This window comes from Gobius niger, assembly GCF_951799975.1.
Source record: "Gobius niger genome assembly, chromosome: 16".
NCBI lineage: Eukaryota > Metazoa > Chordata > Actinopteri > Gobiiformes > Gobiidae > Gobius > Gobius niger.
In genome coordinates this window covers 5304095-5318467 of record NC_136867.1, presented here as the reverse complement: position 1 = coordinate 5318467, position 14373 = coordinate 5304095, and the positions used below count along the sequence as shown (strand labels likewise).

At 43.6% G+C, this 14373-nt stretch overlaps 1 protein-coding gene across 1 annotated transcript; it reads left to right on the top strand.

Annotated features, from left to right (window-relative positions):
- Positions 1 to 292: 292 nt before the first annotated feature.
- LOC306976287 (uncharacterized protein) lies at positions 293 to 11736 on the top strand (the record flags this gene model as incomplete). The annotated part of the gene is made up of 6 exons (XM_079574209.1): positions 293 to 367; positions 9165 to 9376; positions 9567 to 9804; positions 9847 to 9922; positions 10045 to 10394; positions 11668 to 11736. 6 exons carry the CDS (start codon positions 293 to 295, stop codon positions 11734 to 11736), a joined length of 1020 nt encoding a protein of 339 aa, XP_079430335.1.
- Positions 11737 to 14373: the final 2637 nt, after the last annotated feature.

Here is a 14373-nt window from a genome sequence, read left to right as displayed (position 1 = left end):
TTATAGAGATGGGTCCCCAGGCGCTGCGTCGTAAGTACCTTTGAATATTCAAATATCACGACCTCACCTGCCCCATATATCCCTAATCTCCCCCGTACGTCCAGATGAGTGAAGTCACTGATAGCTCTTCTGGCCAATTCTTGGGATTCTTTCCGATGGAAACAATCTCGGGCTGATCCCAGTGTGTCAGCGAAGCCTGACCTGCCCACCCCCGCGCTCCCGCCCCCCTCCAGCAGCCTCCTGCTACACCCCACTGCCCCCAAACGCAGACATAAATCCACACACTCACGCCATGGATGGTCCTCAGCCTCTCCGGTGTCAAACAAAAACAGCCCGCATTCCGCCCCGCTTCCTGGCTGTTGTGCCGGTGGGTCTATTTTCCTCCCCTCAGTGCAGCAAGTGGCATGTTGTATGCGGCAGGTTCACATACTTACATGGCAGTAGAAATGTGCGCCGTGTTCCCACACTTATGTAACATGGAGCGCAGAGTAAACACTGACAATGCATGCGGGGCCCGGCGACTCGTAGATACAGTACATCCAAAAGTGTTTCTACACAGTCAAAGTTAAGGCTACACGATTCATTCTTGTTACCATCGGTTTCAATGGCACCGGCAGTTCAATTTTTAACCACACCGTCTGTCAGTCCACTGTGAACCTAATGAATAGCATAGGATAAAGATAAATAATAAAATACAGGCCTCTCGATGTGAAAGTACAGCTGCTCTTGGGTGAATGAGCTCCTCACTCTATCTCTGTGAAGGGAAACTCATTTCGGCCTGTATTGGCGATGTTGTCCTTTCAGTCACTACGCAGATGTCATGACCATAGGTGAGGGTATAGAAACGCAGATTGCCCCCGACTCAGCCTCCTCTTCACCACAACAGTCCGATACAGCGAGCTCTACTGCTGATCCGTCTGTCGATCTCACACTCCATCCATCCCTCACTGAGAACAAGACCGTCCGAGATGCTTGAACTCCTCCACTTGAAGCAAGAACTCTCCTTTTTCCGTTGTCGAAATATTATGATTTGGAAGTGCTGATTTTCATCCCAGTTGCTTCACTCTCGCCTGCAAACTTCCCCAGTGCACGCTGAAGGTCCTGATCATCAGCGAACTGCAGAGATGAGAGATGATCCCGAACTGGCCACGTCTAGGAATTCTGTCCATAAAAGCGATGAACAGAACCGGTGACAAAGGGCAGCCCTGATGGACACTAGGGATGCACCGACACCAGTATCGGGTATCGGGCCGATACCACATGCTTGTACTCATACTCATTCATGAGGTCCCGTTGCCAGAAACCGATACCATTTGACGACCTCTCAGCTGAGGAGATACACAATATTCCACATAGAGCTGACTTTATTACAGACTGCGCTCTCTAAATCAGAGTCTGTGCTGGATTTAACCAGAGCTTCATGTTCATGTTGTGCTGCAGTGTGGAGTCTGCAGTGTTTACAACAGACAGGCTAACGTTGTTAACTCGCAGCTAGCAGTTTTGGCCATTCTGACGCCGTTTTCTGCCCAGGGGTTTATTCATCTGAAAAACTGACCCAGCGACTAAAAAGTCCTCAGAAAATCCAAAATAAAGAGATACAGCATGTTTATATTGAGCGAAAATGAGCTGCAGCAAAACAATGAAAACGCTGTAGCTTCTCGCTAAGTTGCTACAAACACACGAGAAAATACACGGAGCTGAAGTAAAGACGAAAAGAGGCCATTTAAGTAACATCTCAATACAATCGTAAAATAAAAATACATAAATGAATAAAGCACAGGAATTGGGGAGCTTTTGGACATGGGCTTTTCTGTCTATGATGGACAGTGCAATAAAAACGTAAAATTTTATTGAATGAAAATGAAATAAATAAATAAATGGCATCAGCACAATTCTAATATAACTGCTCTTAAATGTGTCGCCTACTTTACTTAAGGAAATGTACATGAGTAACTTAACTAATTACAAACCAATCTGCTGTGAAAAAGTAAATATGTTGAAGAAAATGCCTTGCACTCGTATCGGTATCGGCGAGTACTTAAATCAAAGTACTCGTACTCGTATCGGTTTTAGAAAAAGTGGTATCGGTGCATCCCTAATGGACACAAACATGGGTGGTCTCTCTCAAGCGGTATTCGTCCAGTGTTCCTCTTGGTACAACCGAGTAGACTATTATCACGCAATGAGTCCTAAACTGCGTTGGGTTGAAGCGTGCAACATGGAAAAAAAAAAAAAAAAAGAGAGAGATATACAGCATGTTGCTTTCGATGTGCTCTCAATGTCCTTCAGTGAGTTTCCTTTGAACTTGCTTTGGAGCCACATTAAAAGACTGTTTTTTGCGCTGAGTTCACCTTGACCTTGACTCACTTGCAACATTGCAATTCCAGTGAGTTACCGCGGTCCTGGCCTTTGTGACCCCTTGCAAATGCAAACTACGATATGTATTTTTAAAACCTTGCAACAAATAAACAAGCCCTGGTGCCGTTCGAGCTTACGAGAAACGTCTCTTGTGTGGCCGTGTGCGTGAGCGAGGATTCTTTTCCCATGGCCGTTCCCCTGGTGTCTCCAGTGCGCTCTTGGAGCATAAAGAGAGAGAAAAAAAAAAGAGTTTGTAGTTATTTATAACCTGTCTGGAGACGCAGATCTGGCACTGGAATTATCCCCACCCCCCCAGGCTCCCCAGCGCGCTCACTGCAGGAGGAGGAGGAGGCTCCGGGGGTTAACTACAGGCCGGCGGAGGTCACAAGGTTGAACATGACATGCTTAGATAACTCAACACGGTGGAAATATCTGACACCCATAAGTCAGCTTTAAGAGACTGGATACTGACAGGACAACGGAAAGAATGGCATGTTAGAAGAAGTGGCGAAGACGCGGAAGATAAAAATACCATAGGGACAAAAGTGAGAGACATTTTGTGGAGGCACAACAACTTTCTCCAACTAAACTCAGACAAAATTGAGATCATTTTTTTTGGCCCACAGGCACAAAGACAAAGTGTTATCAGTCACCTTGAGTCTCTCTCTAAAACCAAAAAATCAGGTTAGAAATCTAGGAGTGATCATGGACTCAGACCTGAACTTAAACAGCCACATCAAAGCAATAACATCAGCAGCTTTTTACCATCTGAAAAACATGGCTAAGATCAGAGGAATAGTGTCAAAACCAGACCTAGAGAGACTTATCCATGCGTTTGTCTCCAGCAGGTTAGACTACTGTAACGGCTGCTCCCTGGCCTCTCTAAACGAGCTATCAGAGCTACAGTACATCCAGAACGCTGCTGCTCGAGTCCTGACAAGAACCAGGAAATACGACCATATTAGTCCAGTGCTCCGGTCTCTGCACTGGCTTCCTGTCACTCAGAGAATAGACTTTAAAACAGCTCTGCTCGTGTACAAGTCTTTTCATGGTTTAGCACCAAAGTCCATCTCTGACATGTTAGAGCCGCATGAACCATCTCGGGCCCTGAGAACTTCAGGGAGGGGCCTCCTGGTGGTTCCCAGAGTCAATAATAAACACGGTGAGGCTGCGTTTCAGTTTCATGCAGCTAAAATCTGGAACAGTCTTCATGAGGATGTGAGACAGGCCTCGACTCTGACAATGTTCAAATCCAGGCTGAAAACAGTTCTTTTTACCGATGCATATGACTGAAAGTATTTTATCTGCACTCTCGCCTTTTACTGTAATTGATTAATTTTATGTTGATGTTTTTATTGATTCTATTTCCTTTCTTGTATTTATGCAACTGTGAAGCACTTTGAATTGCCTTGTGTAGGAATTGTGCTCTACAAATAAACTTGCCTTGCCTTTTGGTTACAGCTGTGTCACGAGATCTGTAGGAAACTGAAAACATAAACAAAGGTGCGAGCAATCTCGATACTATGTTTTACCAAGTTGGTCATCAAAAATAAAGCATTTGGAGGAGCAGCTAATGCACTTAACCCTCATGTGCCATTGTGTTATTGATCTGTTGTCAAAGCAAAGCCAAAGCATGTACATGGGGACACGCTTGTGATGCCCTGCTCTCAGCAAAGTATATAAGTACGAGTGAGGATGTTTTCAGCAATGAATGCATTTGTTGTTGCACACTGCCTAATATTTTTGGACTATAATTTTGCCATCAGTACAAAACCTGCTCCCAATGACCCAACAAGAACACAAAAAATACTATTTTTGCAGTGGGTAATCTAAGAATGGATTTGGATGAGAACCTAACCTATTTAACCCCTTAACTCCCACCTGAACCGGGCACATTTTCTCCAGTTTGGCTTTACCCCAGTCCAAAAGCTTCTGGAAAAAAGCTGTGAAAATAGCAACAAAACTGAGACAAAAACAATGATGGAAATGTGAGAAAAAAGTGAGAAAACATTGACAAAAAAGTGACGAAAAATTGATGGGAAAAGTGTCAAAAATGTCACAAAAATGTCACAAGAAATTGACAAAGAATTTACCAAAAAATTACAAAAATGTGACAAAATGTGACAAAAAAATAACAAAAATATGACAAAAATGTGACAAAAAATGACAAAAATGCAACAAAAAAATGACAAAAATTTGATAAAAAATTGATGAAAAAATGTAAAAAATGTGACAAAAAGTGACAAGAAATTGACAAAGAATTTACCAAAAAATTACGAAAAATTGACAAAAAAAATGACCAAAAAATGACCAAAAAAATGACAAAAAAGTGACAAAAAATGACAAAAAAATGACAAAAACGTTGCAAAAAGGAGTTGAATACCCAACAAAAAAATGATGGAAAAAAAATCTGATGACGTGAGGAAAAAGATCCTCTCGGTTCAGGCGGGAGTTAAGAGGTTAATGGGTTCTAACAAGGCTGCGGCAATAGGCAATAATCCAAGCCTTTTTATGAAATCCATGTTAGATCAAACTTATCTGACTAATATTCATCGATAAATATGATGGCATCATTTGGTCTTTATTGCAGAAATCTATTACCGTTGTTTAGCTAACGTTTTAGAACATGTACTACTACACTTCCACAGATCAAGTGATTCTGTGTGTCAAAATAACTAAAACTATACCACTATATAGTACGTGACTGTATTGTAAATGAGGAGTTTGAGGCTGTAGGTGGACATTTGGACACGACGGCTACAAGAAGAGGCTGATTCCCCCACAGCATGCTTGAACTGACAGCTCCAGAACCACACAAAAGAGTTCATTTTGGATCGCGCTCGCCCTCTACATTTTGCGGTGCACTCGGACAGATGTGCTGTGGCGGTGCAGGTGTGTTTGCGCTGCTCTTGACATGTACATAACTCCCCCGTGGGAAGAAAACACAAGAGATCTCGGAATGCAAAGGCAAAGCTTTTGTAGGTCTAGTTTTTGATCATTTTTCAGGACTTCGGACAGCTTGTGCAGGTTGAGGAGATGCGGCTGCAAGCAAAACCTTTTTTTTGTCCCCCATTTCAAGTTTTAAGCCATTTTGCCTTCCACACAAATCAAAGTTTACGAAAGTGTGTATGTTAAGAGATCCACTTGGCCCAAACCCTAAAAATTGAAGTAATTCAGTTTTGCCTCTTAACCCCTTAACTCCCACCTTAACCGAGCACCTTTTTCTCCAGTTTGGCTTTACCCCAGTCCAAAAGCTTCTGGAAAAAAGCTGTGAAAATAGCAACAAAACTGAGACGAAAACAATGATGGAAATGTGACAAAAAAGTGCCGAAAAATTGACCAAAAAGAGGCAAAAATGTCACAAAAATGTCACAAGAAATTGACAAAAAATGACCAAAAAAATGACAAAAATGTTACAAAATGTGACAAAAAAAATTACAAAAAAATGACAAAAATGTGATACAAATTTGACAAAAAAATTACAAAAAATGTGACAAAAAAATTACAAAGATTTGATTAAAAATTGTGGAAAAAAATGACAAAAATGTGACAATATTTGACAAAAAAATGACAAAAATGTGATAAAAATTGGACAAAAAAAATGACAAAAATGTGACAAAAAATGTGACAAAAATGTGACAAAAAATGACCAAAAAAATGACAAAAATGTGAAAAAAATTGATTTTTTTTTTACTAAAATATGACAAAAATGTGATAAAAATGTGACAAAAAAATTAAAAAAAAATGTGACAAAAAATTACAAAAATGTGAAAAAAATTGACAAAAAAATTATTAAAAATTGACAGAAAAAAATGTGACAAAAAATGACAAAAATGTGACAAAAATATGACAAAAATGTGATTAAAAAAAATTGACAAAAAATGACCAAAATTCAACAAAAAAATGGCAAAAAATTGATTAAAAATTGACAAGAAAAATTACACAAATGTGACAAAAAAATTACAATAAAGTGATAAAAACTTGACAAAAAATTACCAAAAAATTACATAAAATGTGACAAAAAATGACCAAACAAATGACAAAAAGTTTAAAAAAAAATGAGTTGAATACCCAACAAAAAAAATGATGGAAAAAAAAATCTGCTGACGTGAGGAAAAAGATCCTCTCGGTTCAGGCGGAAGTTAAGAGGTTAAGTAAAAAGCATCCCTTGTCTTCACAGGTGTGCAATGCATCCTCAGCAAAGAGTTCAGTCCTCCATGTCCTCTGTTTCAACCAAGGAGCATGACCTTTCCATGGAAAAATGTACGAAAGTAATGAAAGTGTTATCAATAGCCGCAAAAACAAACTCCAACCCCAGTGTACAATGCCCAAAAAGGCTTGTCCAGAGGGCTCTCCAAGCAGATGTTGCATAAGGCCAATTCCCCTCCGCATTTATCATTGTTTTCAACCTCTTCCTTAGATCTTGGAAGAGGAACAACGCGTGCTTTTAAAACAGAGGATACAGTTCAGTTGAGTGTATAGGGGAGAGAGGTTACTTGTAGAAGTATCCACCCAAAACATGCACAATAAGCTAACCATCCAGCTTGGTAAAGGGTCAGTACTGCTCTGTCATAAATGGTAGTCAATGTTAGCTGTTATTCATTTATAAGAGATGATTCCATTCGTGTTTCAGTAAATGAATTTAACCTCTTACCACCCGCCTTAAAGGAACAGCTCACTGTTTTTATATACTGAGATGTGTTTTTTATATATATTTGGCCCCTCCCAAAGTATTCCTATGGCACCAAACGGGGGTGAAGTGAGCAGCGACCAAGCTCTTCCACGACCGCACACAAAGACCAGACAGGTACGCATCAACTCGTCTAAGCTCAGGCAAGAACATAACACAGCGTGGAAAAACGGTGGCCTGTTCCTTTAAACAAGTGCATTTTCTCTAATTCGGCTTTAAGCCTCTTCACTGGAGCTTGAAGCCTATAGGCCAGTGTAACACCTCATTTGAAAGCTAAGACCTGGAGGAAAACGATGTTATCAGATCTTTTTCCTTGCGTCGCTGCAGTGTGATCGTCACCTTTTTCACGTTCTTTTCAATCTAATTTTTGTAGCTTTTTTGTGGCTTCTTTGTCACCTTTCCCCCTGCACTTTCAACTCTTATTTTTACACTTTTTTTGCTGCTCTTTTTGTCACTTCTTTATTGCTCTTTTTGTCACTTTTTTGTGGCGATTTGAGTAAAGCCAAACTGGAGAAAATGTGCTCGATTCAGGTGGGGGTGAAGACCATTCCTTTTATAGAGACCATTTCAATTATGCTATGTAGTAATGCATTTTAGTCCCTTTTTCGACCAAGTGATTTGACATTAAAGAGGGGGTATTATGCTTTTTTCAGTCACATAGCACCAGTCTATATCACACTACAATGATGACCAAACCTTCTGTTGGTCTGTAAATGCAGTAAATTAGAATAACTGCCTTGTATAAAATTGCTCTCTCAAAATGGCTGTAGTGAATGTCTTGAAATAGGCCTCTGTCTCTTTAAGAACCTCTGACCCTTTCCGACACGCCCCCTCCACATGCTGTCTGTGGCATCAGTGGGGAGGGGGCTCTGCTGAGGAGCAGTGGTTGGTTACTCGGCTGGTGACGAAAGCTCGGAGGCGTCTCCAGGAGGTGGGGGCGTTCCTAGGAGGACTCAGGCAAACCTATCCCTAAAATGGCCGCCATCAGAGTTTTTACAGATTACTCAGAAATACGTGAATGTGCCAAGGCAACACTTCAGGCATGTTTTTAATGAGGGAATGACAGAATAACATGATGGAAAGCTTGAAAATTATTGCAATCCGTACATCCCATGCAGCCTCTTTAACCAGCGTAGACTGATTACTTTCCTGCATCCTTGTTTCTCTCGCCAACAGCATCACCTCCTCCTCCTCCACCACCAAGCATGACCTCAGCCAGCAGTGATGCGTGTCCTCGTGGAGCGTGTGTGTGTGCGTGTGCGTGTGTGTGTGTGTGTGTGTGTGTGTGGGGTTGATAGCGTCTGACAGACAGGGGTGAAAACGGCAACAAGTGCACTTACTCAAACTGCCCGGACGTTTTTTTCCATGACCTGCTGCGTGAGGCATGCGCTCTATCTCCACCGCGACTATAGCTTTATCAGCGTAAGCTTTTCAAGGGTCAAAGCATCACTTCAGAGCGAGAGCGGGGGGGGGGGGGGGGGGGGGGGCAATGGAAAAAATGGTTATGCATTTTTATCCGTATTTCCATCCGTCCGTGTAAGCATCACTCGGGCATTGGATCAGTTCTAATTATAGCCGTCTTGTTGGGGAATTCGAAATATGTGACGCTTCTGGACGGACTGGCTTGGTTCGCAATCCCGTAAGCGGGATTGGAAAGCACGCATGATGATGAGGTGGTGAGGAGGTGAAAGGGAAGTACGGTATATGAAACTCAAAGTACTGCTGCCGTCAAGTACGTTCATGTTTTTAAGAGCAGGCTCAAGACCCACCTTTTTAGCTTAGCTTTTAGCTGATATTTATTTATCTATTTTAGTAACTTGATATTTATTGATATTTCGATATTTATTTTGAGTTTCTTACTGATCTACACTTTGTTTTTAAACTTTTTATCAATGTTTTTTTTTACTGCTTCTTATATTTTTAGAATCTCCAGTGTTTCCTCTGAAGGAGCCCTCTTCCTCGGGCGCGGTGACTGGCTGTGGCGGTGTGGGTGCTGTCCTGTGGGTGCCCAGGTGGAGGTGTGGCTGTGTGGGTGCCCAGGTGGAGGTGTGGCTGTGTGGGTGCCCAGGTGGAGGTGTGGCTGTGTGGGTGCTGTCCTGTGGGAGCCCAGGTGTAGGTGTGGCTGTGTGGGTGCTGTCCTGTGGGTGCCCAGGTGGAGGTGTGGCTGTGTGGGTGCTGTCCTGTGGGTGCCCAGGTGGAGGTGTGGCTGTGTAGGTGCTGTCCTGTGGGTGCCCAGGTGGAGGTGTGGCTGTGTAGGTGCTGTCCTGTGGGTGCCCAGGTGGAGGTGTGGCTGTGTAGGTGCTGTCCTGTGGGGGCCCAGGTGGAGGTGTGGTGTCTCTGTCCTGTGGGTGCCCAGGTGGAGGTGTGGCTGTGTGGGTGCGGTCCTGTGGGTGCCCAGGTGGAGGTGTGGTGTCTCTGTCCTGTGGGTGCCCAGGTGGAGGTGTGGCTGTGTGGGTACTGTCCTGTGGGTGCCCAGGTGGAGGTGTGGCTGTGTGGGTGCGGTCCTGTGGGTGCCCAGGTGGAGGTGTGGCTGTGTGGGTGCGGTCCTGTGGGTGCCCAGGTGGAGGTGTGGCTGTGTGGGTGCTGTCCTGTGGGTGCCCAGGTGGAGATGTGGCTGTGTGGGTGCGGTCCTGTGGGTGCCCAGGTGGAGGTGTGGCTGTGTGGGTGCCCAGGTGGAGGTGTGGCTGTGTGGGTGCTGTCCTGTGGGAGCCCAGGTGGAGGTGTGGCTGTGTGGGTGCTGTCCTGTAGGTGCCCAGGTAGATGTGTGGCTGTGTGGGTGCTGTCCTGTGTGTGCCCAGGTGGAGGTGTGGCTGTGTGGGTGCTGTCCTGCGGGTGCCCAGGTGGAGGTGTGGCTGTGTGGGTGCTTTCCTGTGGGTGCCCAGGTGGAGGTGTGGTGTCTCTGTCCTGTGTGTGCCCAGGTGGAGGTGTGGCTGTGTGGGTGCTGTCCTGTGGGTGCCCAGGTGGAGGTGTGGTGTCTCTGTCCTGTGGGTGCCCAGGTGGAGGTGTGGCTGTGTGGGTGCTGTCCTGTGGGTGCCCAGGTGGAGGTGTGGCTGTGTGGGTGCTGTCCTGTGGGAGCCCAGGTGGAGGTGTGGCTGTGTGGGTGCGGTCCTGTGGGTGCCCAGGTGGAGGTGTGGCTGTGTGGGTGCGGTCCTGTGGGTGCCCAGGTGGAGGTGTGGCTGTGTGGGTGCTGTCCTGTGTGTGCCCAGGTGGAGGTGTGGCTGTGTGGGTGCTGTCCTGTGTGTGCCCAGGTGCAGGTGTGGCTGTGTGGGTGCTGTCCTGTGGGTGCCCAGGTGTGGCTGTGTGGGTGCTGTCCTGTGGGTGCCCAGGTGGAGATGTGGCTTTGTGGGTGCCGTGTGTGTGTGTGTGTATTGTGATAACTGTATATATTGGGAGGGTTTGCCGGGCGATAATGTTTTTAATGTCTTTTTTAAATGTCAAAGCACTTTGCGATGCACCTGTGTATGAAAAGCGCTCTGTAAATAAATAAAGATCGAAGTACTTACAGCCACTATTTGACATCGTTGACACTGGTGCCACAACTACTACTACTACTGTACAGTGCTATATTCATTGATTGATAGAAGTGCCGTGCGGCTACTGTTACTTTATCATTGCCGTTTTCTATTACTTCAGAGTAATACGGCCAAAGGAGGTCATGGTCCAGCAGCAAAGGTTCTCAGGGGCTTAACTGAACCTTGCCTAAACCTGAAAAACATCTCATTTAAACTAACTTGCAAGATGAACAAATGAAAAGCTTGTAATAAATGTTCAACGTGTATCTTTCACTGCACCGCGATGTGTTGTAAATTTATGTTTTCTTCCAAAAGAGTCATCTCTTGCAAAAAAAAGGCTGCTGAACTGTCTGCAATTGACCCATTTTTTAAAGCAGAACTAAGTAACTCATGCCGAAAGAGGCCAAAATATCTGCAGGTGTCGAAGAACATTAGATTTTTTACTCATTAATTGTCCGTGAGAGTAAATACTACACTGACAGAAAAGACTAAGGGAGAGAGGGATATTGTACATCCAATTACACAATGGAGATCATTTTTTTTCACTCAAACTTGGCTATAAATACTGTTGCCCGTAGTTAGCTTTGCCAGTTAGCGTGCTAGCTTCTTCTTCGTGATTCCATTATTGTGTATTGGTGACTCCTACCCAGTGCAGGGAAGTTGCAAGGGTGGTTTTCTGGCCAGAGACACCAGGGGGAGATGAAAGACCCTCCAATCATCCCATTACTTGTATTACTTGTACAATGAAAAGGATTTATTGAGGTAAACAAGTTGCGTAGTACTTCTTTAAAGCTGCTGGGGTCAACCAGTCAGGAGCATTAGGCGACCGCAGTACAGTGATTTAAGTTGAAGGCACAGGGTTAACATGCAAACACAGAATGGCTAACATCAGGGATTCAGGGATTCTGGCCCAGGAGCTTCTTGCTGTGACTGTTAAGAATCTGACAAGACAATTGCAAAAAAAAAACCCCGTCACTTTCATTTCAAAATCTCAAAACAATAAAGGAGTGCTAGAGGCATCTTTCAAGATGTGAAATTTCCAGATATTTTCCCCAGGGACAACAAGATCCAAATGGCTGTCTCAGACCGTGTGAGGGTTTTCTGCAGGTTTCTCTTGATCTGGACATGGGTCCGCAAACAGTGCACTGTGGCTGCCCACGGCACACGTCGAGGTAGCCTCAATTCATTTCTTAACCTCCACCTAAACTGAGCACATTTTCTCCAGTTCGGCAATACTTAGATATAAAAGCCTTGAAAACGCAACAAAACAGTGGCGAAAAAGTGGCAAAAACGTGCCGGAAAAGCAACAATTACTGGCCAAGCTCTCCAGTCGATGAACTTTGAAGAGGTTAAAGGCAGAGAAAGGCAGAGAACAATTTAAAAACACGATTGTTATTTGGTTTATGAATGTCAGTCGGCATGGTCTGTGGAATCCCTATCAAACATGTAATGCTAAATGCTACCAGCAAGTACCGCTACTCTCTGCAATTATACTCAGCTTTCAAACAAGCTAAAACGTACCATCATTCTTTATAGAAACAAACATTTGAAGCTTGAGATCTTGAACTAATCTAACTAACGTATGTACCACGCTTTCACAAACAGTAATGCTTCATGTTCGAAATATTATTGTCAATGTTCTACACCCAGCCCGTAGAAACTCTGTTAAACGAACAAATACCGTTAAACGATTCCAGTTTGGTATCGGAAAAAAAGTTTAGGTGCTACTTAATGTCATTACAATGGGAGTGACGATCCGTGGCAAAAAGAGGCAAAAGTGGGCAGGGCGGGATAAGGGGAATCGGTATCGGAAAAAGTATTGTTCAGGTATCGAAAAATTGTAGCGGTACCCATGCAGCCCTACCAACCACTAACCTCAAGAGAATTAAGGTCATGTGGGCTTCCAAGACCTTTGATTAGGACCAATGGGGAAAAGGTTAGTGTATTGAATTGAGCTGCGGTAGACTTTAAAGGGAGGGTATTATGCAAAATCGACTTTTTCAAGCTTTACATCATGTTCTTATGTCATTCCCTCATTAAAAATATGCCTGAAGTGTTGCCTTGGCACATTCACGTATTTTTGAGTAATCTGTAAAAACTCTGATGGCGGCCATTTTAGGGATAGCTTTGCCTGAGTCCTCCTTGGAACGCCCCCACCTCCTGGAGACGCCTCCGAGCTTTCGTCACCAGCCGAGTAACCAACCACTGCCCCTCAGCAGAACCCCCTCCCCACTGATGCCACAGACAGCGTGTGGAGGGGGCGTGTCGGAAAGGCTCAGAGGTTCTTAAAGAGACAGAGGCCTATTTCAAGACACTCCCTACAGCCATTTTGAGAGAGCAATTTTATACAAGGCAGTTATTCTAATTTACTGCATTTACAGACCAACAGAAGGTTTCGTCATCATTGTAGTGTGATATAGACTGGTGCTATGTGATGAAAAAAGCATAATACCCCCTCTTTAAGGAGCCTGCCTGGAGCTAATCTGAGTAATTTACTGCATCAACAATAACAGGTACACTACAGTCCGTACCCGTTCCCGTAAGACAAAGCAAAAATGCCAACCAATCTTACTCATGCTTTCCGGTGCTGTCAAAATGTTCACACCTTTTGAGACAGACCGGTTGTCATGTTTGATTTATTGCCGATTATAATTAGAGGCTTAAAATGATAGAGTAAAATATGTGTGCTACTTGTACTAATCGTGCATTGTTTACATAATCAAATGGAATAAAAGGTTACGATGAAAAGACATTGTACCACCGAAACAAAACTAGATCTGTAAAAGAACCCTGAATAATTGTTATTCCAGGTAAGACTGTCACCTTAAACTTAGCACCGAGTTATTTTCTCATAACTCCCGTACAGTAAACAACCTATTGGTACATGACAAAAGCTAGCTCGTCAACTGACCCGCACAGTGCCCATTTGATTCACTTATTTATTATCACCTTGCGATTTTCCAGATGCGCAAAGTCGCTTTACGATGTCATGCATAATTCATTCACTCTCCATGCTCAATGGTGGTAAGCTACATAGCCCATGTAGCCACAGCTGCCCTGGTGCAGACTGAATGAATCTATGCCATCATTAGCAACTCACTCAGAAGCTGCATTCATACAGAAGCTAAAGTGTTTGCTGATCTTAATATTAGCTTAAAGGGATAATTCAGGATTTTTGAAACAGAGCCTCATTTCCTAGTTATCCAGAGTGATGTTGATTCCTGGAGATTTAAAAAAAAAAATATTTCATGCAGTCCTTATATTTGAAGAGTTTAGTGGCGCTAGGCAAGTGCATGTCTATGGTAACTAGTAGCCTGCATTAAAAACAGTCTAACCCATGCACAGTGCACCTGAGGCAAATCACTTATAACACCAGACTACCGATATAAATGTCTGTGATGACTGAATATTTTTGAAATATAACCATTTTGCATTTAAAAGCGGCATCAGCTTCCTGGTTGTAGCTACACTGCGGCGCAGTGCTCGGTTCGGTTACTGGATCTACAGTAGTTTGTTTACCTGCGGCCGGCATTACTACACGTGGAATTCACAAAGAAGCTTTCTACAAATCAGATATGGCAAAGATTGGAGGACGACCCCATGATTTTGAAGAGGTTTTTAATGCTAGTTACCATAGACATGCGCTAGCCTAGCAGTAGCCTAGCACCACTAAACTCTTCAAATATAAGGACTGCATGAATCAAAACAAATATATATCTCCAGAAATAAACAACACTCTGGATGACTAGGAAATGAGACCCTATGTCAAAAATCCTGAAATATCCCTTTAACCTCTTACCCACTTATTTTTTT